Source organism: Astyanax mexicanus, chromosome 2, assembly GCF_023375975.1.
Source record: "Astyanax mexicanus isolate ESR-SI-001 chromosome 2, AstMex3_surface, whole genome shotgun sequence".
Lineage (NCBI taxonomy): Eukaryota > Metazoa > Chordata > Actinopteri > Characiformes > Acestrorhamphidae > Astyanax > Astyanax mexicanus.
Window position 1 is genome coordinate 71,430,928 of NC_064409.1, and position 24,882 is coordinate 71,455,809.

General features: G+C 36.8%; 1 protein-coding gene across 4 annotated transcripts in view; it reads left to right on the plus strand.

Annotated features, from left to right (window-relative positions):
- The window catches only part of cxxc5b (CXXC finger protein 5b), a 30,984-nt gene extending 8,821 nt beyond the window's left edge, over window positions 1-22,163 (plus strand). For 3 of the 4 annotated variants that reach the window (XM_022672006.2, XM_007253618.4, XM_007253619.4), the window contains exons 2-3: window positions 147-1,181; window positions 18,909-22,163. In XM_022672006.2, coding sequence (XP_022527727.1) covers window positions 354-1,181; window positions 18,909-18,953 — 873 coding nt within the window. In that variant the 5' untranslated portion in view covers window positions 147-353 and the 3' untranslated portion in view covers window positions 18,954-22,163. The remainder of the gene's footprint in view (window positions 1-146; window positions 1,182-18,908) is intronic. The other variant, XM_022672007.2, reaches the window with a different exon arrangement.
- The last annotated feature ends 2,719 nt before the right edge of the window (window positions 22,164-24,882 follow it).

A 24,882-nucleotide genomic window follows, 5' to 3' on the forward strand; every position in this document is an offset into this window, starting at 1 on the left:
CTGTAAGCTTCTCTATGCAATTTTAACAGTTTGGTGGTATTTCCCTTTAACCAAGCTACCAGGCAAGTAGTTCAATACTGCTTTTCAGGACTACATACATGATCTATCTGTCCACTGATCATCTTCCTTCTCTGTCCCTCTTTCAGGTCTTAATGGTGGACAGCCCTGTAAAATGCCGGTGAGCACGGCGAGCTATCGGCTATAGGTGAGCACTCCTGACTGCTGCAGCCTTCACCTCGGCAAGCATCGCTCTTCCCCCACGCACCAATCAGAGCGAGAACATTGCTGCCCTCTGCCTTTGCCCTTCACCCCTCCCTCCCCCCTCTCTCTCCCTCCCCCTCGTGCTGTGGGCCATGTCTGGCAGTGGGGGGTCGATGGAGGGAAACCAAGCCAGAGAGGATGAGGACGCCCGGGACAGCTGCTGTGGTGATGAAGACTCGTCGCCTGTGGTCGAGAGGCGAAACCGGAGTGGCATCATCAGCGCCCCTCTCAGCAAGAGCCTCAAACACTCCCGGGCACTCTCGCAGTACATCGCGACCTGCTCGGCCGCTGCCGCCGTCGCCACTGCTAACGCTAACAGACTCGCCCAGAGCTCCCTAGTTTCCACGGGAGTCAAGGCCCACTCCGCAGCCGCCCAACACAGAGCCCAAGTGGGACTTACCAAACTAGACCGGGGGGCTCTGGTGTCCGGCCTGCTGGACTCTCCAAGCGGGCTGCATCTGGCCCAGGCCGCCGAGCTCTTACGACAGGCCAGCATGCTGCTGCCTGTCTCTGACTCTTCTGGTCTTAACGTGGGTGGGGACATGGAAGGCGTCTCGGCCTCCGATTCGTTGGGGAGTGTGACGGACTTCCCGTTGCTGAGCAACGGTGGCGGAGTAGGAGGCGCCTTCCCCTTCCACCCAGGCCTCTTCATCATGACGCCGGCCGGAGTCTTCCTGGCTGACGGAGCGCTGTCCCAGGTGACAGGCGCGACAGAGCACCAGCAGAGCCACAATGAGATTTCGTCGGCCATCAGCGCCAACGGTAAGAAGAAGCGCAAGCGCTGCGGCCTGTGCCCGCCCTGTCGGCGCAGGATCAACTGCGAGCAGTGCAGCAGCTGTCGCAACCGCAAGACCGGCCACCAGATCTGCAAGTTCAGGAAGTGTGAAGAGTTGAAGAAGAAGCCAGCTGGTGGTCTGGAGGTAAGATCACCCAACCCAAAATGCTCATTATCAACTATTATGGTCTCTTTGTATAGGTCAAAAGCATACAAACCTAACATTCTCCAACAAACACGAACACAGCCAGACCATGGGTGCATTGTGGGAGGTCAGGCTGACATTGTAGATTTGTTAATGCATGATGGCAGTGTTGTGAATCCTACATCTATTTGGTGTGAAAGTTCAGCATATGGTTAATTAAGAATTAATGCACTACATACGCAAGGTGCAGTACATGCAACAGCGTTAGGAACATTATACAGTTTGGAAGAAATGTTATGTGATCAAATAAGCAAACCACTGCTCCTGTACAAAGTATGTTTTTGCTGCTATGACAAGTGGAAGCCTCAAGTGGACACCTCCACAGACACATGGCAAGAATTTGGCAAGAATTTGAACAGTCCTGTCCAACAAAACTGACCAATAGAAATGCTCCAGAATTACTTGTCATTTTGAACCTTGAAGCATCAAGGTATTACCTTGATAAAATCAGTTTACTAGTGACTATTTCAATAAAGAACCATGCTTAAGAACCCTATCAAGCCCTAACTAGTACAGATACTACATGAATAAATGGAGTACGCTCTAAGCCCAGATCACAACCGTTCTCCAGTAAACACTCCAATCAAATATTAAACCCAACATTGAATAATTCCAGTGTGTGTTTCTTTGAAGGTCTATGGGATGATTATTCCCATTCACATTGTACTGCAACCCAGGTCATCAACTCTAGACAACTCTTATTTCTACACCTACTAGTTCTGGATTTTATAATCACAAGAAGTTAAGGGAGTAGCTGATGCAATTCATTGGCCATGTCGTGTCATACCTACCAAGAATTACAAAGTACAGGAACAGAAACTGGTTTTAGAGGATATCTGTTACAGAGTGTTTTCCCCACATTCATAAAGTTCTGTTCTCACTGTACTTTACATATTCTGCCTCTAGATTCTGTTCACACTGTACTTTACATATTCTGCCTCTAGATTCACACTGTTCTAGAGTGTTTTTCTTTCAGTTAATTCTGGCTTTTCTAAAAATGACCTCCCTCTATCCACACCATTCTACATTTTTTATTTTTTTAACACGTTTCTAGGGCGTTCTTCCTTCATTCAGACTGATTTATAATTATTCTCCTTCCAGATAATTTTAGAATTATCTCAAACATTCACACTATTCTATGAATGTACTCTCTTTGTTCACACTGTTCTAGTGTTCTCCTTCCTTTCACACTGTTTCATAAATGTCCTCCCTCTATTTATAGTGTTCTAGAATCTTCTACTTCTGTTCTCACTGTTTCTCTGCTACTGTTTACATGGTTCTAGAAATTTCCTCCTCCATTCCCACTGTTCTAGAATACAGTATTTATCAGGATGTTCTATCTCTATTCTTACTCTTCTAGAATTTTCACTCCCATTCACACTATTCTAGAATTTTCACTCCCATTCTCACTGTTCTTCAGTATTCACTCACATTCACATTGTTCTAGAACGTCCAGGAGGATGTTTGCCATCCATTCTTACTATTCTAGAATATTCAGTCACTATCTATTCACCATATATTCTCACTGTTCTAGAATATTCACTCGCCTTCCATTTGCTGTTCATTCTCGCTGTTCTAGAATGCCCCCTCTCAGTGTTCTAGAATATTTACTCCTGTTTACAACTGTTCTAAATTATTCAGTGAGATGTTCTTCCTCTATTTTCACTGTTCTAGAATATTCAATGGGATGTTCTTCGTTCTCAGTATTCTAGAATATTCACTTTTATTCACATTGTTCTAAAAGAAATTACTCTTTTTTTTACAATATAGCCCTATCTGGACGGGATTTGTTTCTCAGGGGGACGTCTGTGAAGTTTATTTTCTGGTCACATGACTGGCATGGTTCAGTAGCTCCTCCATTTCCACTCACTGTTGTGTTTACGTGGATCTCCGTGGAAATGCCCACCCAAATTGTAATTACGGTGCGTGGCAGTGGACAAATGGCTATTTTATTAAACACAAAACTCTGAGATGTGTGTCTGGACGGGATTAAAATTACCGGAGGACCACGGAGTTAGGCGAAACACAGTAGATAAATCAGTCTGTAATTTTTTCAGAGGACGTCTGAGAAAAACACATACATGGTCGTTTTAGACGGGAATAAAGTCACAAAGGACCCCCCATAAAAATGAAAATTACCACAGGACAACCTGAGAAACAAATCCCGTCCAGATAGGGCTTATTTTAGAAAATTCACTAGAATGTTCTTTTTCCATTTGTACTGTTCTAGAATATTTGCCCCTGTATTCTCACTGTTCTAGGATATTCACTAGGATTTTTTCCTCCATTCTCACTGTTCTAGAATGTTCTCTCTCATTCATGCTGGTTCACTTGGCCTGTCAGTTCTGATCCTGGTGCCAGCTGACAGGATTAGAATGTTGGTGTTTGTTGGGCAGTGTTGGGTCAGTGTGCCGTGGCCTTAAAGATCAGTCAGCAAGTCTGTTCTTCTCGCTCATAACTAATAATACCTCACAGACCGGCTTCACACTGCTTACCAAATAATTCATTAGCAGTTACTGAATAATAAACCTGCAGCCTGATAGAACAACCCCATCGATTAGCTGTCATATACACAAACCCCATTAGAAATGAACATTCTGATAGAGTTTCTGTTCCAGTTACTCTGCTTTATGTCTATTTTTACACAGCAGTGCTGAAGAGAGAGGTGTGTAGAGAAATATAGGTGTTAGTAGACTATAAATAAGATTGGCAGAGATGTTTAAATTGTGTTTTTTCAGTGTAGGATCAAAAATGTAGTAGTCAGTGGTCAGCTTGGATCTTTGGACTTTTCTCACTGGTCCGAATCAGAATAGTGAATGTGAAAACACTGTTTTAGATGATCCAGATTTTAAGTTAAAGCAGGCTATTGTCAACCACTCAATAGAAGAAGCAACAGAAGAAGAAAAGGCACTGGTGTTGTGCCGAGATCTGCACTCCCCTCTATGCCTCTCCATTTTTGTGAAAAGTCATAATAAATGGACCAACAGATCCAAAATGACCTTGACGTTCCCCTAGTACTCTTCTTCTGTAAAGTTGGACATCATGAACAGCGACAGGGACAATTTGTACATTTGTACCAGCTGTTCCAGTATTGCAATTAAAGCATCTGGTGAACATACTGCCCTAATGAGCATCATGATCTGAGGGCAGTTTTATATAAAATCAGTAGTGATGTAGAACAAAGCTGTCAGTATACTGTATTTGCACTCAATACTCCGCTGTAGCACACTATAAGACTTTTGTTGGAATTATTGTCTCTACTCCATAGGGAAAGGTTTTTATTGAGGATTTGATTGCATAATATCACAGTACTGTGATTCTGCGATATTCAATATATTATTATAAAATAACATTTTCTACAGTACATCACAGCATCTGTGTTACTAAAGAAGATACCTTCATTGTAGATTTATCCTTTTGATTTGATTAGAACCACCACGTAGAGTAATGAAGCAGTAACTTCAAGTCAAATTGGGGGCGAGTCTTAGTTTTAGGGAGATAGAGCAACTTATTTTCGCTAAAAGTATATTTTTTTACACCACATATCGATAATGCATCGCAAATGAAAACGATACAATATATAACAGTATTTTGTCCCACGATTGATGATGTATGATCACCACCCCACCTCATTGCAAAATCCTTGTTGAATGAAGCAACATCATTCCAGAGAAGACAGGCACACTAGAGCAGTTAAATACTGGGAGTCTTTTAAACTCTAAGAAAAATAAATACAGATTTGTACTGAAAAGAGTACAAAGCTTGTCGCTGGGGCTGTTCTTTTTACTGAGGTACAATAGAGTACCTTTTAGTAAAAGCCCTTTTTTATATCCATGTTTTTTGTATTAGTAAAGTTATAAAGATTATAAAGAATGTTATCACCTTAATATGTGCCAAGAACTGAATGATCCACAATTGTCTATCTTTCAAATGAAATGTGTATTTTAAAAAAATGCACCTTTTGGCTGGTTAAATGGTACAAATCTGTAATTCCTGCTTTTGGAAAGAACTTTATACTTCAGAGACAACACATCTAATACTCTAAAGACCAATATTAGACCTTAGAGGGTACAATTATAGAAAGTGTACCTTTGAGTACAATTAAATACTTATATCGTATCTCAGGTTTTTTTTTAGTATGTATACCCCTGCAGCCGATGCCTGGCTTTAGGCAAAGTGTCAGTAGGTTAATGTTTAGTTTCAGAAATTAGTGAACTTAATATAGCTAAATACATATATCGTAAAAATATGTCCACAAACATTTGGAGAAATAGTGTAGGAATTGCTACATTCACCAACCTGTGAATCATTGTAGGCACTCATACCCACTCACATCAGAGGTTCAGAGCAGGAAGCAGAAGAAAAATCTCAGATTTTATAATATCAGAGATCAGAACTGCCAATACAGCAGTGTAAACAAACCGACATATGGTTTAGGAATGAGCACATATCATTTCATAATAAAGGTCAGTCAGTGTACCACTCCAGTTCAGGATTTCTCACTTCTACTCTTAAAGAAAGCCCCTGCACGCTAACTAACGTGTTGCACTAATTTAACCCACCAGATTCACCTCATCATCTAATTATCAAGCTCCTCGTGCTGGGCTGGTAAAATAGCTAAACAGTATCAGGAGTAGGACTCTGAAGACACTGTAGATTCCTCAGTCACGGACCTACAGCAGCATTGCAAGAACAGATTTAGCTCTAAACCAGAGCTCACATTGCTGTATATATTTTCTGCAGTATGCTATATGTTGTGATTTACTACAAACAGGGATTTTCACCAGATTTTAGATTTTACCAGTCAATCATTAGTCCAAAAAAAAGTAAACAATAAATAAACAATATTGGGTCTATCACAATGTCTAATATTTTGACAATACTTTAATAAGCAATATTTTATTATATATTTACTGTTTAAATTTTTTTATTGTATGTTAAGGGCAATATACTTATACTTAATATACTAATCTCCTCTCATTAATGGTCTGTTTCATTAACCAGACTTTTATGATTCATCCCAGTTGACAGCATTAATTTAAATGTGTTTTTGGTACCACTTTAAAATAAGTCCATTTATAAAGGGTTTATAAATAGTACATAAAGGAGTTTATGAATGGTTATAAATTAATCTGTACTACTTTTAAAACATTAATAAGCATTTCCAACACATAAATTGAAATAACAACAGTGAAATTAGCTTTTTTAACATATTTATTAAAATAATATAGGAAGTCAGGTTTGTTGTTTAATATGTTATTATAGTTTAATGAATAAAGTTATTAACAAAAATATTAATGCTGACCGATGAAAAAGACAAAGTTAGATAAGCATCTAGTATGATCTGATGTTTAACTGTATAAATACATTTGGAATCACTGTTTTCCTTTTCAATGTATGTGTTGTAGCTACTTAGTGTAATTATTACTCTGATAACAGATATTATTGCAATAAACAATATTATTGTCATTTTAATTCCATTTACCAGTAAATGCCTCTGACATAACGATAATAGAATAGCATAACAAAGTATTCATACCCTTTTACAGACAGCTAATTTGTAAATAATCATACTTTGGCCAAAAAGAATTATTCACCTACTGCAGTCCACCCTGTGTGTATGGACTCACAGTTACTGAAGCATTGGTCTTTATTACATGACTAGCATTTTTTACTGTTATATATGTGAACGGAACAGCTCATGAACATAAATGCAGGGGTTGGACAATGAAACTGAAACACCTGGTTTTAGACCACAATAATGTTTTTTTCCGACGGACAGTTCTGGTGGAAACAGGAGAGTTGAGGTGCACATTGAATTCTGCCGTGATTTGATCAGACGTGGTTTTATGTTTTTTGGATACAATCCGGGTTAGCACCCGAACATCCCTTTCAGACAGCTTCCTCTTACAGCGTCCACAGTTAATCCTGTTGGATGTGGTTGGTCCTTCTTGGTGGTATGCTGACATTACCCTGGATACCGTGGCTCTTGATACATCACAAAGACTTGCTGTCTTGGTCACAGATGCGGCAACAAGACTTACACCAACAATTTGTCCTCTTTTGAACTCTGGTATGTCACCCATAATGTTGTGTGCATTACACTATTTTGAGCAGAACTGTGCTCTTACCCTGCTAATTGAACCTTCACACTCTGCTCTTACTGGTGCAATGTGCAATTAATGAAGATTGATCACCAGGCTGCTCCAATTTAGCCATGAAACCTCCCACACTAAAATGACAGGTGTTTCAGTTTCATTGTCCAACCCCTGTATGTATTGTAATATACTTTAAGAAAGGATAAACAGTGGAGAAGAGTTATTTTAGTCCAGTATCCAGTATGAATACCTCAGCTTATCACTTGCAGTATCCCACGTTACCTCAGCTCAACTGTAATGTGTGAGTCAGTAAAATCCTGGCGCAGTGATGTGATGTGTAAGAGGTCTGGAGTACTAAGGGTTAGAGTCTCTGTCTATGTGTCTCTTCTATCATCATTACAATTGAAGGTGATGTTCTGTGAGAGTTGTGAGTAAGAGCTAGTCTGAATAATTACCTGACCTGTGTGAGCAGTGTACAGTGTGGAAGTGGCCATTATGTATAAAAAGGTGTCTTAGAGTGTGTGTGTGTGTGTGTGTGTGTGTGGGCTAGCCTTGTACGGTCCATCTGGCCGTCGGGCCCGTCATCTGGAGCACCAGGTGTCAGTGTGGCTCGGAACCCTGTCCTCACAGCACTCTGGGACCCATGAGTGTCTGTATGATGTGTGTGTGTGTGTGTGTGTGTGTTTGTTTTTATACACTCATACATGATAAAATATTCTAACATTGATTGAGATTAACAATAATAACATATATTAAATAGTACACATATACATGCCTACCCTGGTTTAAAAAATGTATATACTTATTTGTACTTAAAACATATTGAGAAATGTCTAAGAGTTGCTGTAAATATACACACAGATTTATGTACTTACTTAAATATATTAAAAGTACATTAATATTATGCTTTCATCAAATGTTTGAAAGTAAACTTTGAGCATACTTTTTAAAAAGTACAATATAGTGTATTAAAAAATGGACTACTATGAAGTACACTTTTAGTTTAATGTAATTTAATATACTTCTAGAATACTTATTTCCATATATATTTTTGTACATTTTTAGCAAAGGGTGTTAAAAACAACTGTTCCAGTAGTTCACTTAAAGTGCAATGTATCATAACATTTTAGAAAGTAAAAATTGTAGTACAGTATATTAAAATATATTTTTTATATCCAACGAAGTATACTAGAAGTGTGCTACTTACAAAAAACTGCAACAAGAAGCATATTTGTACTCTAATGTAAATATATTTAATATAAAGTCTTAGGACATTTCTAATATACCCGGTGTATAATAGTGATACAGTTGTAATATTCTAATACTCATTAAATGTATTATAATTTTGCTGTTAGCATGTTTAAAATATGGGCTTATATACATGAAGTAGTATGTTTAAATGTTACTTAAGTATATTTAAAATAGTTCCATGTAAGTACAGTTAAGAACACTTAGCACAGGTTAAGTAAGACTACTATTTTTGTACAATAAAGTATAATAAGTACAAAAAAAGGTAATATACTGTAAATATACTGATTAATAAAGAGGCTACAAGAACACTTCAGTGCACTATAGTATAATAATGCTTAGTATATTTTAATCTACTTTTTCACTAGGGTATTCATGTACAGGACACTGTAACAACAATGTTATTGATTTAAAGTGCATTTTTATGTTGGTCTAATGAAAAATTAAGATTTTTGGTTTAAACCTGTTTTTCTTAGTTTGCCCGAAAACAAATCGAAAACAATCCATTCTCTATTAAAACTACTTAAAATAAAGATTTACTTCATTTCCTCTTCACATCATATCACTTCATTACATCACATCATATCACTCCTCCTGGAGTTTTCCTGTCAGTCATTCTCACAGTCTTCCCTTTGGTTCCTGTCACGTAAAGGGCCTTAGTTACTGAGGGAAGTTATGTAATGGTTAAATGCTTGTATACAGTGTTGTAGGCTGTAAGAGCAAGTTGCTGTTTTGTTTATTGTTGAGTGTTGCAGTGTTCCTCTTTGTGTTGCTGCACAGTTATACTGCTTTTCTGTGGTCAATTAAGGCACGAAAGCTTGATTAGAAAGCTAAAATTGTTACTTCATATTAGAATATTAAGTCTTGTTGCGTTTGGTTTGAATTCTAACATAATTTAATAGGTTTTATAATTGTGACTATAAAAAATATATGAAAAATAATGCATTTTGGCTGAAAAGGAAATCACAGAAAGTTTATAAAATTGGACTGTGTTAGTTAGGGAAAAAAATCCATTGATGGAATAACCTGGTCTATATTCAGTATATTCAGGTAGTCAGCTGACCTCATTCTTTCAGCACATACTGTTGCTGAATCTAAACCTGCAGAACAACTGCAGCATCAATCAACCCCACATCATTTACTTACTTACATCCAGGTGGAGACTTTTTTTTGGCCAGACAGTGTATGATGAAGAGTTGCCCATATTAGTATACATTAGTAAATCATTTATTTTTATCTTCTGAAGTGCAATCCTTCCCAGTGTAACCTTTATTGCCACTGTTTCTTTGTCAAAGAGAGTATATATATTTATGTGATACAATATACAGTACCAATAAAAATTTTGGACACACCATAAATTCAGTGTTTTTTCTCGATTGCAATTTTCTGCATTGTAGATTAATACTAAATTCATCCAAATTATTAGGGAAAAAACATATAGAATTACCTATTAAACAAAAACTTGTGTTTAACAAACCAGAGTATGTTTTATATTTTATATTCTTAGTCAGCTTTATGAGGTAGAGTCACCTGGAATTCAGGCTTTCAGTTAACAGCTGTGCTGAAAGTGTTAAGAGTTAATTACGTGAATTTCTCTCTTAATGTGTTTGAAAGCACCAGTTGTAAAGTTGTGAATAGGTAGAGTTGATATACAATATTTGAGTAATGTTCTAATCCATATTATGAGAAGCAAGAACTACTCAACTAAAAAAAGAAACAAATACTTAAAGAAATGAAGGTCAGTCAATCTAAAACATTTAAAGAACTCTGATAGTATTCTCAAGTGCAAAGTCACAAAGACCATCACAAATATTATGATGAAATTGGCCCTCATCAGGACCTGCTAAAGAAAGGACGAGCAAGAGTTACCCCTGTTGCAAAGGATAAATTTGTTAGAGCTACCAATATTTTGGTTTGTTTAACACTTTTAAGTTACTACATGATTCATTACGTGTACCTTCATAGTCTGGAGGACTTCAGTATTCATTTACAATGTGATATTAATATTAATCAAATATTAAATGAGAAGATGTGTCCAACTTTTGGCTGCTACTGTGTATTTATGTTATTATGTGTTATTATGATGTATTTGTATGAATTAGTGAATTATTATGTAATTACATGTCCATTTGTGGCCTGTGTGACCTCATGACCAGACACTGTATAAAACTGAACCAGCTAGTGTTTGCATTTATATGTGTGTGTGTGTGTGTGTGTGTGCTAATACTGTACCTTGTCTGGTTTATCAATAATAGAGGATATGTAAGTATTTAATGAAGTAGTGATTTTATGCTCACTATTTGCACAGGTCACGGCATGTTGCCATGCATTTACCTGTGTGTGTGTGTGTGTGTGTGTTTGTGTGTGTGTGTGTGTGTTTACATTTGAATGCTGACCACCTCAGTTTCTAAGCTGAGGCTTTCAGCAATGAGTGCCGGGAGCAACGGGGGGTCATGAGATAGCACGGCTGGCGTGTGAAGGGGCTTAGAGAGGTTTGGGTGTGTGTGTGTGTGTGAGTGTGAAGTCATTGCAGGTCATAGCTGTCCTGTTTGTGTATGTGTTGTGTTTGCATGTTGTAGTGTGTGTGTGTGTGTGAGCCTATATATATATATATATATATCCATATATTAATATGTCTGCATGCGAGTGTGTATATTTTGACTGTGTGTGTGTTAGGTGGTGGTATTGACAGTCGGTCAGACTGCTTGATGGAGGCAGGGGGGCTTACACGGCTTAAAGAGCCTTTATTGATGTCACGGTGGGGGGTTGCTTGCATGTATTGACTGCAGTGTGTATGTGTGTGTATACTGCGTGAGTGTAGATGTATTTCATCAGATGATAGGGGCTCATATTGATGTGGTGATGGGAATCCACAAGGTTATGGGGGGATTGGAGGACCGGCAAGGTTTTATTGATGGGCTAAGGAAAAATGTGTAAAGTGTGTGTGCGGAGTCAGGCTGAGTGTGTGTTAATTGTGTGTGTGTGTGTGTCCATTTCACATTTGACTGGGTTTATGACAGATATATTGACATGCTCATTTAAGTGTGTGTGAATGTGTTATAGTGTTTTGAGTGGACAGTATCGTTATAAATTGATGTGTTTAATGTGTTTATTTTCATGTTTAGGAGAAATATATACTAAGCAGATAAGTACAATATACCGCTCTGGAAAACATTAAGAGACCACATTAGTTTCTGAATCTGAGTTTCTCTGATTTTGCTGTTCATAGGTTTGTTTGAGTTAAATGAACATTATTGTTTTATTCTATCATTGTATATGTTTTTTTCATCAAACCAAGCTAAACTGCTTGAATTTTTGCTCCAGGAGGGGCATAAAGTTATCCATAATCAGTGTGTAAGACTGGTGGAGGGGAACATGCCAAGACCATGAAAACTGTGATTAAAAACCACCAGGGTTATTCCACCAAATATTGATTTCTGAACTCTTAAAACTTTATGAATATGAACTTGTTTTCTTCTTTGCATTATTTGAGGTCTGAAAGCTCTGCATCTTTTTTGTTATTTCAGCCATTTCTCATTTTCTGCAAATAAATGCTTTGAATTTTTTTTATTTGGAATTTGGGAGAAATGTTCCCTAGTTTATACAAAAAAAACAACAATGTTCATTTTACTTAAACATATACCTTTAAATAGAAACATTAGAGAAACTGATTCAGAAACTGAAGTGGTCCAGAGCTGTATAGACCTCTCATGCAAAAAAAATACAATTTCAACTTATGATTAAAGTCAATGTAAGAATATTTTTAAGAATTAATTTGCAAAAACAGATATGTTATCCATTAAATACACCCTTATCTGGTCAGTGGATTTTCCTTTAAAAAATCTGTTGGTCTATTCATCAGGAAATAGAAAAAGAACAGCTGCAAAATAATTGGGTCTAGTACATACAGTGTATTTAATATTATTGTGTCCTATTTATATTTATTTTTATTTAATAAACTATAGGAAAGTTTCCCGGAGAGGGATTAGGCCTAGTCCTTTACTAAATTCACTTTACAGTGGGAAATTTAGTCCAAGATTAGGCTTAATGCCTGTCTGGGAAACTACCGCTATATGTAAATAGCAGATACATGAGGTATATTACAACTACTATTTCACGTGGATATACTTTAAGAATGGTTCCCATTTCCAACATAGTCACACACACAAACACACACACACACTAGCACTTTGTAGAAAATTGTCCAATCAAGATTGCTTTTCCCTGTGGGATCCTGGTAGATTCAGCCAATTGAGCTCTAGGGCTTTACACATTACATTAACTACCTGCATAATTAGAAGCAGGAATCAGCCTATCACGTTCTGATTCCCAGTGGGAGGGACTCATTCATTTTGTGAGGAAAAAAGTCACTCCAGGCCTTCTTTAACTCCTCCATACTCCTCCGCCCTGAGTGTGCGTAGGAGCGAGAGTCTGAGCAGGATCCGTTCAGAATGGAAAACAGTCTCAGAAACTCTGTGTCAGGAAGGTTCTGTACTAATATATTAACTCAAATATACTTAAAAACTGAGATATAATAGTTTAGTTTAATAGGAAATAGTCTCTGTCTGATTTTAAAAGGTCAGATTCGTTCACCAGCATTAGCTTACTGGGGTTCAGGGATGGATTACTGACCAGTTCATTGGTGGCCAGTGGCCAGGAGCCTCAGATCACAAGGCTTGAGCTGGCTCAAATACTTGGCTCAATTCATAGCGGATGACTGGTCAGTGGATCAAATAAATCATTAGATGAACATGCAAACCTCGATAAATACAAATGAGTGAAATATACGCTAGATAAATTACAAAATCATATCTCAGTTTTTAAGCTGTGATTTCAGGTTAAAATAGACATGATACTATCACTTGTGGGGGTTTAATATCACTATTAATATTGGTAGTGGAAGTATTAACAGTAGCAGTATTATTTGTAGTAATCATAGTACAATTAGCAGTATTAGTAATAGTGGTAACAGTATTAGTATTTACAGTAGTAAAAACTATAATAGCAGCATTAATTGTAGTGTTTATAATGGTAGTAGAAATTTAGTAGTATTTAATCTTAGTGGCAGTAGTATTTATAGTTGTAGTAGAAAAAAGTAGTTTAAGTTGCTACAGTAGTACTAGTAGTAGAAACAATGGCAGTTTTAGTAGTATGAGTAGTAGAAACAGTATTATTAGTGGACAAAGTAGTTGTAGTACTTATAGTACTATAGTAACAGTAGTAATTATAGTGGTAGCAGTAGTTCTAATGCTCGTAGTAGTAATTTGGTTGTTATAGTATAATACTACTACTACTACTAGCAGCAGCAGTTGTAGTATTGTTGGTAGAAGTATTTATAATAATTAATAAACATTTTATTGATAGTTTTAGTTTTAGTAGTGTTAGCAGTGTTAGTAGTAGTAATAGAAGCAGGTCATGTAAGGTAATTAGATGTAGAAGCAGGAGTAATAGGGATAGTAGTAATAAACAGTATAGCAGTACTAGTAACAGTTATAGTATAGTATATAGTAATAGCATAACTGTAGTAGTAGTTGTTGTTGTAGTGGGAGTAATCATAATAGACGTTACATTTCATTTATAGTTTTAGATTTAGAAGTTTTATTATAGTACTAGTAGTAGCAGTTATTGTAGTATTAATATTAGTAGCAGTAGTGGTCGTAGTAGGCATACTAGTAATAATAGTATGGCAATAGTGACAGTAGTTGTATTATCGGTAGAAGTAGTTATAATAATTAATAAACATTTTATTGATAGTTTTAGTTTTAGTAGTGTTAGCAGTGTTAGTAGTAGTAATAGAAGCAGGTCATGTAAGGTAATTAGATGTAGAAGCAGGAGTAATAGGGATAGTAGTAATAAACAGTATAGCAGTACTAGTAACAGTTATAGTATAGTATATAGTAATAGCATAACTGTAGTAGTAGTAGTAGTAGTAGTTGTTGTAGTGGGAGTAATAATAATAGAAGTTACATTTCATTTATAGTTTTAGATTTAGAAGTGTTATTATAGTACTAGTAGTAGCAGTTATTGTAGTATTAATATTAGTAGCAGTAGTAGTGGTCGTAGTAGGCATAGTAGTAATAATAGTATAGCAGTAGAAGTAGTAATAGTGATAGTAGTTGTATTAGCGGTAGTAGTAGTAATAGAAGTTACATATTTATTGATACTTTTAGTTTTAGTAGTGTTAGCAGTGATAGTAGTAGTAATAGTAGTAGTAGTAGCAGCAGATACTGTAGGGTAAATAGACGTAGCAGCAATAGTAATAGGCATAGTAGTAATAATAGTATAGTAATACTAAAATAAGTTATAGTATAGTATATAGTAATAGCATAACTGTAGTAGTTGTAGTGGTAGTATTAGTAGTAGAAAAAGTTGTAGTAGTGTCTGTTGATGTAATAGTATTGTAGAAGGAGTAGGAGTAGTTCTAATAGTAGTATTGTACCATGATCTGTTCCTGATTTAGATAATTATGATTTTAACAGTCTTGGTTCTCCACTAAATATTATTATTATTATTATTATTATTATTTTTATTATAAATAATATTATGTACAGTACACTATATGTTAGACATTTACAGTAGTAACTACAGTAGGTACAATGTACTGTAATAATTATAATCAGTGTACTGTACGCTGTGTGTGTCTACATGCATGATGTGTCCTTCACACTGCTTTCCACTTCAGGCCTCTGACAGCTGCAGAGTGGGTGTGGGGATGGAGACAAAGTGGGTGGGACTGTAAAGAGTTAGGAAAGCCCCGCCCCTTTCCTCAAGTAGCTTAAACTCGGGCAACAGTCAGACGGATGAGGTATTTTCGGAACAGTGACTATGTGTGTTTATGTGTTTGTGAGTGAGTGTGTTAGTGTGTGTGTGTGTGTGTGTGCATCCAAGGTTTCGTATAAGTGTGTGTGTGTGTAAGAGAAAGAGAAAGTGGTGGGTGCACACAAAACAATGACAAAACTGTCTCCGGTAGCATATTTATTTTGTGTATGTGGGTAGGGGGAGTGTTTTTGGCATGTGTGTGTGTATGTGTGTGTGTGTGTGTGTGGTCATGGACTGTCTGATGTGCCATGTGCTTGCGCCGAGAGTCCATCTGTGTTGGCTTGTCAGTGGGGTCAGGGAGGGATAAGGGAAGCGCTGTGTGTGTGTGTGTGTGTGTGTGTGACTGTGTGTGTGTGTGTTAGTGTGAGTGTGTGTGGACATGCCAAGGTCCTGTCAGCTATCTGGTAGAGTAATGAGGGAGTGGGAGAGGGTGTTCGGGAATGGGTGTGTGTTGTGTTTCTGTGTGTTGTGTGTCCGTGTGAGTGTGTGTGTGTGTGTGTGTGGTGGGTTATTAAGTCACATAAGGTGAAATCATGATCTGCCCACATTACTTCATTATGAAGCCAGTTCTCCTTCTCTTTCTCTTTCCCCTCATTTTCTCTCTCGTGTCGACGGTTAGTTTTTCCAGGAAACGCTGCCTCTATCCCTCACACACACACACTCGCGCACACACACACATCCCCACCGCCAATCCTCACACGTCCCACACCCTCAGGGCAGCCTGGGAAAAATCCGCCACTACTGCGGCATTTCAGCCAGCTCCACAGGCTCAGAGTCCAACTCCGCAGACCCTGAGAGAGAGGGGTGGTGGTGGGGGGGAGGGGACGCAGAGTACTGTGACATAGGGGGGAAATTCAGGAAGAGGAAGGCTGAGAGAAAAACAGAAAGAAGGAGAGAAGCCTTTGCAGGTGTTAGAGGCCAGTTATGGGTTGCTCTGTTTTTTTGGACCTTTTTGTACATTTACATTGACTTTGGTCCTTGTAAGTGTAGTTTTTAATGTCGTTTTGGTGTAAAATAGTGTTTAAAAGTAGTTAATTACATAATTACCTGTGTTGAAGTACTTAGGGTACTTTCACACTTATTTTCACACCTTATTTGGTCCAGACTTTGGAACTTTGGGACAGTCTGGTCTGAAAATAGCTTTCAAGAACGAAGGATCAAAATTAGGTCAAATCAAAAGTGTCTGCATGAACTGAAGCATGGTCTGGTAAAACACTTTTCTATGGTTCCAGAGACTTTTAGATTTAATTACTGCAATTTGATAGAGGCTATCGTCACCCATTAAACAATAGAAGAAGAAAAAGAACTGCCGCTGTCCCGAAGTCCGACTCCCTTTTGTGTGCACAATCGTTGTACAGCAATATACACGCAACAGATTATACTGGTGATTCCTGTATCTACTGTAACTGTAGATTAACCTTTAGTATCTCTAAACAAAAATAAAAGAAATGCAAAAGGAGTATGATACACTTTTTCTGCTGCATGGTGCATGTAGATGCGAAGTGAGTCAGATTCATAAAGACAACTCATCAAACTGATAACTTTCAACAAACCAATCAGTGTCGAGTATAGAGAGATGCAGTGTATAGAAGTGTTGATGACAAGATGTAACAATTTGGACATATTATATAAAGTGTAACAAATAGATGAACCCTGTTTTCAACTTGTTTTTGACTTACTTCTTTCTGTGTACTCTGCTTCTTATATATTGTCGTTGTCATGCAAAAATTTAGTAGAACTAAAAATTCAACTTTATAATTGAAAGAAAGTAAACTTAAAAATAATTTTCTCTTATGACTCTGTATGTATTTTTGAGGGTAGGTACTATATATAAGCCCTTATTTTTTTTTTACTTCCCTGCACATGTTTTGTTCTTACTACTGTAATGTGCATCATAGCTTGCTTCCTACTTTTACATATGTGTGTGAATTAAAAAAATAAAATAAATAAATAAATAAAAGAAAAAAGAAAAGTAAACTTCCTAACTTTCCATAGATGTCTATGACAAAGCATTCCATTCAAAGTCATTCTGGAGCACTATACACTATATGGACACTATATGCACTGTATAAGGTATTGGGACACATCTCTTAATAATCTAATACATGTGTTTCATTTAGTTGCATTGCCACATGGGTATTATGCCTTTATAAACAATAGTGAACAAATGGGTGTTTTGTAAACAGCTTACAGGTGTTTTGAGTGTACAGCTTAGAGAGCTTTTCCTGATGGGAATTGACTATGCCGTTTTTACTATAGGTTTGACTATAGGTGTTCTGTGAGTGCTGTTATCAGCTGTGTGGTGGAGCCATGTATTACTCCACCACATATAGGTAACCTAGCAACGATACAGCGCTTACAAGCCAAACTTCAGCTACAAACAGAGCAGCAATGGAACTATTTTAACTTTTGGAGTGTTTATAACCAAACATATCATATTTTCTTGTCCTTTTTAACTCTTTAAATCTTTCAATAAACTGCAATAATGGAGCTGTGGTATAATTCCAATAATACTCTCGAGGTTCCTGCTATAACGTGTAATATTGGCACTGCTGTGCTGCGGTCATAGGCACCTCAAGTGTATTATTGTTTAATTATAGTGCTGCTCTTAATCACAATCAAGGTTGTGTGCTCTGATGATGCAGGAAGCAAACATGTGTACATGCAAATGAAGGACAGGCACAAGTTTGTCTCATAAAAAAATGAATATCTCCAAAACTGTAGTTTTATAGCAAAATGATAAAAGCTTCTCAAATTTAAATTTAAGTTAAGTTTTGGATCTGGTAACCCTGCTCATTCATAACTGTCTCTACTGTCCAGGGAAAGACTTATACATTCTAAAAACTACATTTTGGAGTATTTAAGGGAGTATTTGATTGCATTCAGTGACTTTGTGTATTAGTGAGGTCAGGATGTTGGATGGCGATTCTAGAGAACACAGTTCCACTGCTCCACAGCTCAATACTGGGGAATTTTTTATCCTTCTAACCCACACCTGATATTAGATATGGTGTCTTATGTGTCTTTTAAAGGATTGTTCATAGTCACAAATCTCTTTTACACACGTGGCTCTTCATAAGACCACATCTTTAGTGTAGTATAGCATGCTTTAGAGTATTATCTGTCTGGTTTTTTTTTGTGTTTTTATGTCAGACACTGACCAAACCATGGCAGACATCCAATGGATCGTTCTTCTTCCTCAAGAAAAGACACAATATTGAGATAAACACAATGATTAACTTTTCAATCAAATTGAAATCACGATTATTGAAAGTTCAGCTGCACTTTTGCCTCAGCTTGGTATAATCAGGCTAACAGCATGCTTTTCTTATCGTCAGAGATAACTGTGACATGTAAGAGTAAAGCACGGCCTGAAATGAATGATTCACTGACCACTGCCGTCCTTCTCTCTCTCTTTTCTTCCCCCCCTCTCTACCCCCTCCATCCATTCCTCTCTCGTCTCCGCCCCTCCCCCACTTGTTTACTCTGCTGTGCTTCCAAGAAGGTGATGCTGCCCACTGGAGCGCCTTTCCGCTGGTTCCAGTAGGACGCCGGACGGGCGAGTGGACTCTGCTCTTCGCTCGGAAATAACGGACTGCCAATCAACCGCAATGCCACCGCCCACTCGGACTGCCCTGCGGGCTCACAAACACTGGCCACAAATAACGAAACAAACAAACAAACAATCTCTCTCCGAACGGCGAGAGAGGAGAAGGCACTATGTGAGAACGAAGCTGTTTCTTCTGAACCAAAAATAAACTGCCATGGCAGCATGTCATCGCTTAGTTTTATTATTATTATTATAATTATTATTATTATTATTTTTCGTTTGTTTGTTTGTTTGTTTGTCTGTTTGTTCTCTATGTTCCGTTGGGGAACACCTGACTTCTTATTTCGAGTCTTGTCCTTTATCGGACGCTTTGGGAACTCTCAACCGCCAAACAGAAGAAGAAAAAAATGTACAATCATTTTCGTTTTTGCGTGTTTTGTGTTTCTGTTTGTCCACGTGTGGAGGAATGCTGTATTTGCGTTAGAGAATGTAAACTCGAGACTCTGTTTTAAAAGCTAGTTAATTAATCCAGAGCACTATTGTACAATTAGCACCAATGTTCTTACTGACTGCCTCAGTATATATATTTGATTTGGCTTTTATTATGTTCTGTTTTTTTTAGGGGTGGGCGGGGCTAGTTTCTCATAAAACCGTGGTTTTTCAAAACGCCGTCTGACATTGAGACAGAGACCGAGACAGAGAGAGGGAAACTTTATAATGTAGCATCCCTTCTTGCCAAACATGCAGAAAACAAAAGCCTTTAGTGTTCCTTTCTGTGTTGTGAAACAGAACCGGTGGTGGCGTTCCGCACCCAGCTCATTAGAGAACGGCGGAGACAAATGAGGAAAGGAGTGTGAACACCAGTGGCACCAGGCTGTGGCATTTACAGATCAGATCATTACTGTCCACATCATCCTGCCCTATTGGATACCGATTGGTCGAGCGGAAATCAGGGTGGAGACGGCTGAGGGGCCAGACGTGGCCTTTATATCCCATAGAACCAGTTCTTATCGTCCGAAATGTGCTGAAAAAAGTTCACACTCGCAGTTTGTGGTACATCAAACTTTCATGACGTATTTATAAATGCAATCAAGTTCATAATCTATATGCAGCTCTGGAAAAAAAACAAGAGACCACTTCAGTTTGTGAATCAGTTTCTCTGATTTTGGTATTTATAGGTATATGTTTGAGTAAAATAAATAATAAACTATGGACAGTATTTCTCCAAATAAAGTAATTCCAAATAAAAATATTGTCATTTAGAGCATTTATGTTCAGAAACATAATGCAAAGAAAACAAGTTCATATTCATAAAGTTTTGAGAGTTGGTTTTTACGTCACGGTTTTTATGCATCTTGGCATGTTCTCCTCCACCAGTCTTATACACTGCTTTTGGATAACTTTATGCCTCTTCTAGTGCAAAAACTTCAGCAGTTCAGCTTGGTTTGATGGCTGGTGATCATCCATCTTCCTCTTGATTATATTCCAGAGGTTTTCAATACGGTAAAAATCAAGGAAAAACATCTTATTTTTTTCCAGAGCTGTATATATACAATATAAAAGATATATATATATATATATAGGTTCTACCAACTGTTCTCACTTTTCTAACACTGTTCTGATACACTGTGTTAGAACATCACCACTGTGGTAAACAGTAGCTTATGCTGGAGAGAGTGAGGCACAAACCAACCTAAGATAAAACTAGGTAAATTTTTTAAAACAGGATTCATGCTTTTGGTCATCTACTTATTTTAAAATATATGAATAATTCAGTCAGAGCCGGCCACTTAGCCTCCACACCAGGGGGTTAGTTTTAGCACAGTTTTTTTTTTAGCACAGGTAAACAAAAAAGTAAAGTCCAAATCCCTTGATATGGAACAAAATAACTTTTAATTTTTCTGTGAAAGTCAGTGTAATTAGGTGTATATTGTTCAATTTATCATTAATGTTTGATACAATATAAAAAACAACCACCAGATTCACATTCTGTTAAAAAAAAACAGCAATAAGGGTGAAAAGTTTTTTCGAACGAGGTGTTGGATTATAAATGTCACCATTGTGTAAAATTATAGGTTATGCTGGAGAAAGTGAGGCTCAAAACTAATTTTGGATCAAACTGGGTACATTTTTACGTGATTCATGCTTTTGGTCATCTACTCATTCTGAAGTATGTGAATAATTCAGTGAGAGCTGGCCATGCGTATGTACGGCCTCCACACCGGGGGGTTAGTTTTAGCCCAGTGTTAAAACTGAGTTGCCTAAACAAGGAACAGGTAAAAATAAAGAGAAACACGTATATAATCATACATTTACAGATATGCAATAAAGAAAAATAAAAAGACTTGTTTTTAAAAAGAATTTATTCCAAGCAGTTTTGGAATATTTCTATTGGTCCATTCGTGAAGCAATATACAAAGCAATGGCCAGATTCACATTATGCCAAAAAGTGAAAAATCTAATAAATAATAATAATAAATCAGCAATAAGCATGTACTAATTTTTAAAACAGGTGTTGACAGTATGACCGTAATAAAAATAATACTGAGCCACCAAATGCTTTTTGCTGTTTTGTAGATATAAATATCTGCTTACAAATAAATATAATTGTCTGACAGTCTTTAAATTGTAAGTGTCAGACAATCATATTTATTTATCAGATTTCTACGTCTTAATTAATGATTCATTATTAATTGTGTTTGCATTGATTTCCCAGAGTAAATGTTGCAGCTAAGGTTATTACAATTAACCCTGCTTGTAGGGTGAGTTGCTTTCTGCTGAATTATTCATAAACTGTAGAGGCTAAGGGAGGTGTAAACCTGTGTAAAGCAATAATAGTCTTGTTTAAATACGTTTTAAATATCATTAAAATATAATTATGTATTACAGGTTGTGCCCCACTCTCTCCTACTTTACAACAATCCATATTACAAGTGAACTTCAACAACACTGCATCATTTTCTCATTAAGATTAAGATTAAAGTCATTCAGATTGGGGCTTGGTGTGAACAGTGTTTTTAAAGTAAACCATGATTATTTTACAGTGGTGGTGAAGAAAACACAAACACAAATTACAGTATACTGACTCTTTAAAACAACCAGTGAACCAAAGCACAGTACAAATTCTTGTGTGTACAGGTCTCATTCACAATGTTTTGAATTATATATTTAAATATATTGCAATAAACAATATTATTGTCATTTTAAGACCCTTTAATGTCATTGATATCATGACAATATACTAATATAATACTACAGTTGCATCCCTTTAAAGAGCAGTACAACTTTGTTTAGTAATAGTTTGGGAGATGCTAAAATATTATTATTAATGAGGTTATTTTGTGAGTGAAAAACATGGAAAGAAACATAATATTAGATATAAAGATCAGCAGAAATGATTGAGGTTGTTGAGGTCCATTTATTGTATGATAAGTTGATAAATTTACTATCATGGCAAGCCTAGGGATTGTAAAAATAAATTGGTTAAAAAATTGTTTTTTATCATAAAAAAAATGTCTGAGACTTTGCAGAACGTATTTCTAACATTTTCTTACAATTAATAACGTTCTGTGATGTATCACTTAGAAGCAATAATCTTTTATCTTTTAAGAAGTCTGGATCTATTCACCATCACTGTGAATAAGTCTGAGTTGGTACGTTTTTCTAGAATTAAACATTTCCCTGCAAGCTCTTCTGAATGGCTGTATTTACATTATAATAATTTAATTATGCAGTTTTTTTAATAGAATGTGACTTTAAAATAAAGTGTAATACAATGACATGCCAAAAGAATAAATATTGTACTCTACAATGATCAAACAATGTTAAATTGCCACAATGAGGCCTCGTTTCAGCTCTAATAGTTCACATAATCTTGCCATGAGCACATTGGCTGATGTTCTGCATCCCTCTGTCATCAGAGGCACCCCACAACTTATATAATACAATATATAGTAAAATAGTAAAATATATAGTATGTATAGGTGTGGGTGATTCCAAGCCATTCCCTAAGGTCCCTAATTTTACGATCAAGTTTAAATTCTTTAAATTCTATCCCATTAATTTTCGCATGTCAGTGTATTAGTACAAGTACACAAAACTGTGAGTGTGGACTTCAGCACAAAAGGGTATTTACTGATATATCGTCTAATTCTGCAGTGTTTATTTTCTCCCCAGTCTTAAATAAAAATATAAAAAGCCAGAAAGACGAGGGACATCCGTATAGTGGTGACCATCTGGGTTGATGAACCTCGGGCCATGTTGTCGGTTCTGCTGGTGTTCTGTTCTGATCTCCATGCTGAAGTCTGGACACAAGGGGGTTCATTTGCTAAAAGAGACGAAGCCTAACTCCCTGAAGTGTGTAATGGTCTTCATTACGATGCCAGTGTCTCCACAGCCACCATCCTGAGGGCTGCATTTGTAAACTGGATAAATGAATGCATGTATCTGTGTCAGAAATCAACAGCTCTGAGGTTGCAGCTCTCCTCAACTTTGGAATAAATAGAGGTACAAACCAAACCTGGAATATGGAACCTGAGTCTCTCATTTATCACATTAAACAGGGCTGACCTGAGAAAAACTGCTTAAATGGAAGATTACATTGTGGTTCATTTTCCTAGAATGTAGCACTCTAGGAACAGAGTCGAGTGTCAGACTTGCTTGTAGGTTACAAGTAACTATATACCTGCATATGCATATACTTGCTAATACTTCCCCAATGAGCATCATGCAAACTTAATTCTTAAATCATTACTTACATGCCTTAAACTGTATTAATGTTAATCATTTTAAATACAACTCTTACATACAGTACATAGATATTGTCCATGTAATGCAAAAAGTTCCTACTTTACTATCAATGCAAGTCAATGTAAAATATTTTATTCCAAGACATTTTAGAAAAATTCTATAGATCCGTTCATCACAAATACACAACCATGCCAAATGTCATGGGAAATAGGACTAGTATTGGGTCCCATGACTTGAGTCATGTCCCATAGAAGCTAAAGAACACTACAGTGAGACACATGGGACACATACATGGTCTCTCCTACATTGAATGTGGGTATGATTGCTTGTCTGTTCATCTGAACAATTCTAGCCAGATGCTGCTGGTTTTCTAATACATACATGACACTCTGAATTTAGAAATATTAAATGCTAGCACAAAGAAAATAAATGTTCTAGGATTTGGGCAAATAATTAATTGAAACCGACAGTAAAAATTCCTAACCTACATTAATTTGTTGACTATTTACAGTAATTATTGTTTAGTTTTTTTGTTGTTCATTATAATAACTGTTTATTAATATTATAATTAATATTATATAATACTTATAATACTTATCTGAGGTCAAATAATTTAACAGCAAACAAATCATTTAACTGCATTTTAATGTCCTGTCCACCTCTCTCCCATTATTAAACTCTATCAAACTCAGGCCTATTAAACTCTGATAACTGAGGCCTACCCACAAATAACCATTTATCAATCATTACTCTATTACACTATTTTGTGAAGAACCAGTTATTAAGTATATTGAGTTTAAATATTATTTAAACTTAAATCAAGAGCCTTTATATATGAACAATTCTGTGCATATACAGTATACATATATTTCATGACTGGGCAATGTGCGGTGAAGTCAATGACCAAGTCAAATATCCTCACTTTCTCTTAACATTGTGTGTGTGTGTGTGTGAAGCAGGGAGGATTTCTAGACTGTGTGAGTGGGATAAAGCAGTCATGTGAGTGTATTTCTGTTGGTAGTGTAGGAGTGAATGGCTCTGTCTCGTTCTGTTTCCTTCCTTTCCGCACTTTCTCTTCTTCTCTGTCTGTCTGTCTGTAACCTCACACCTCCTGACCATTACAGAGAGATAGCCACAGAGAGACAGACAGATATAGAAAGAAAGAGAGACAGAGAAA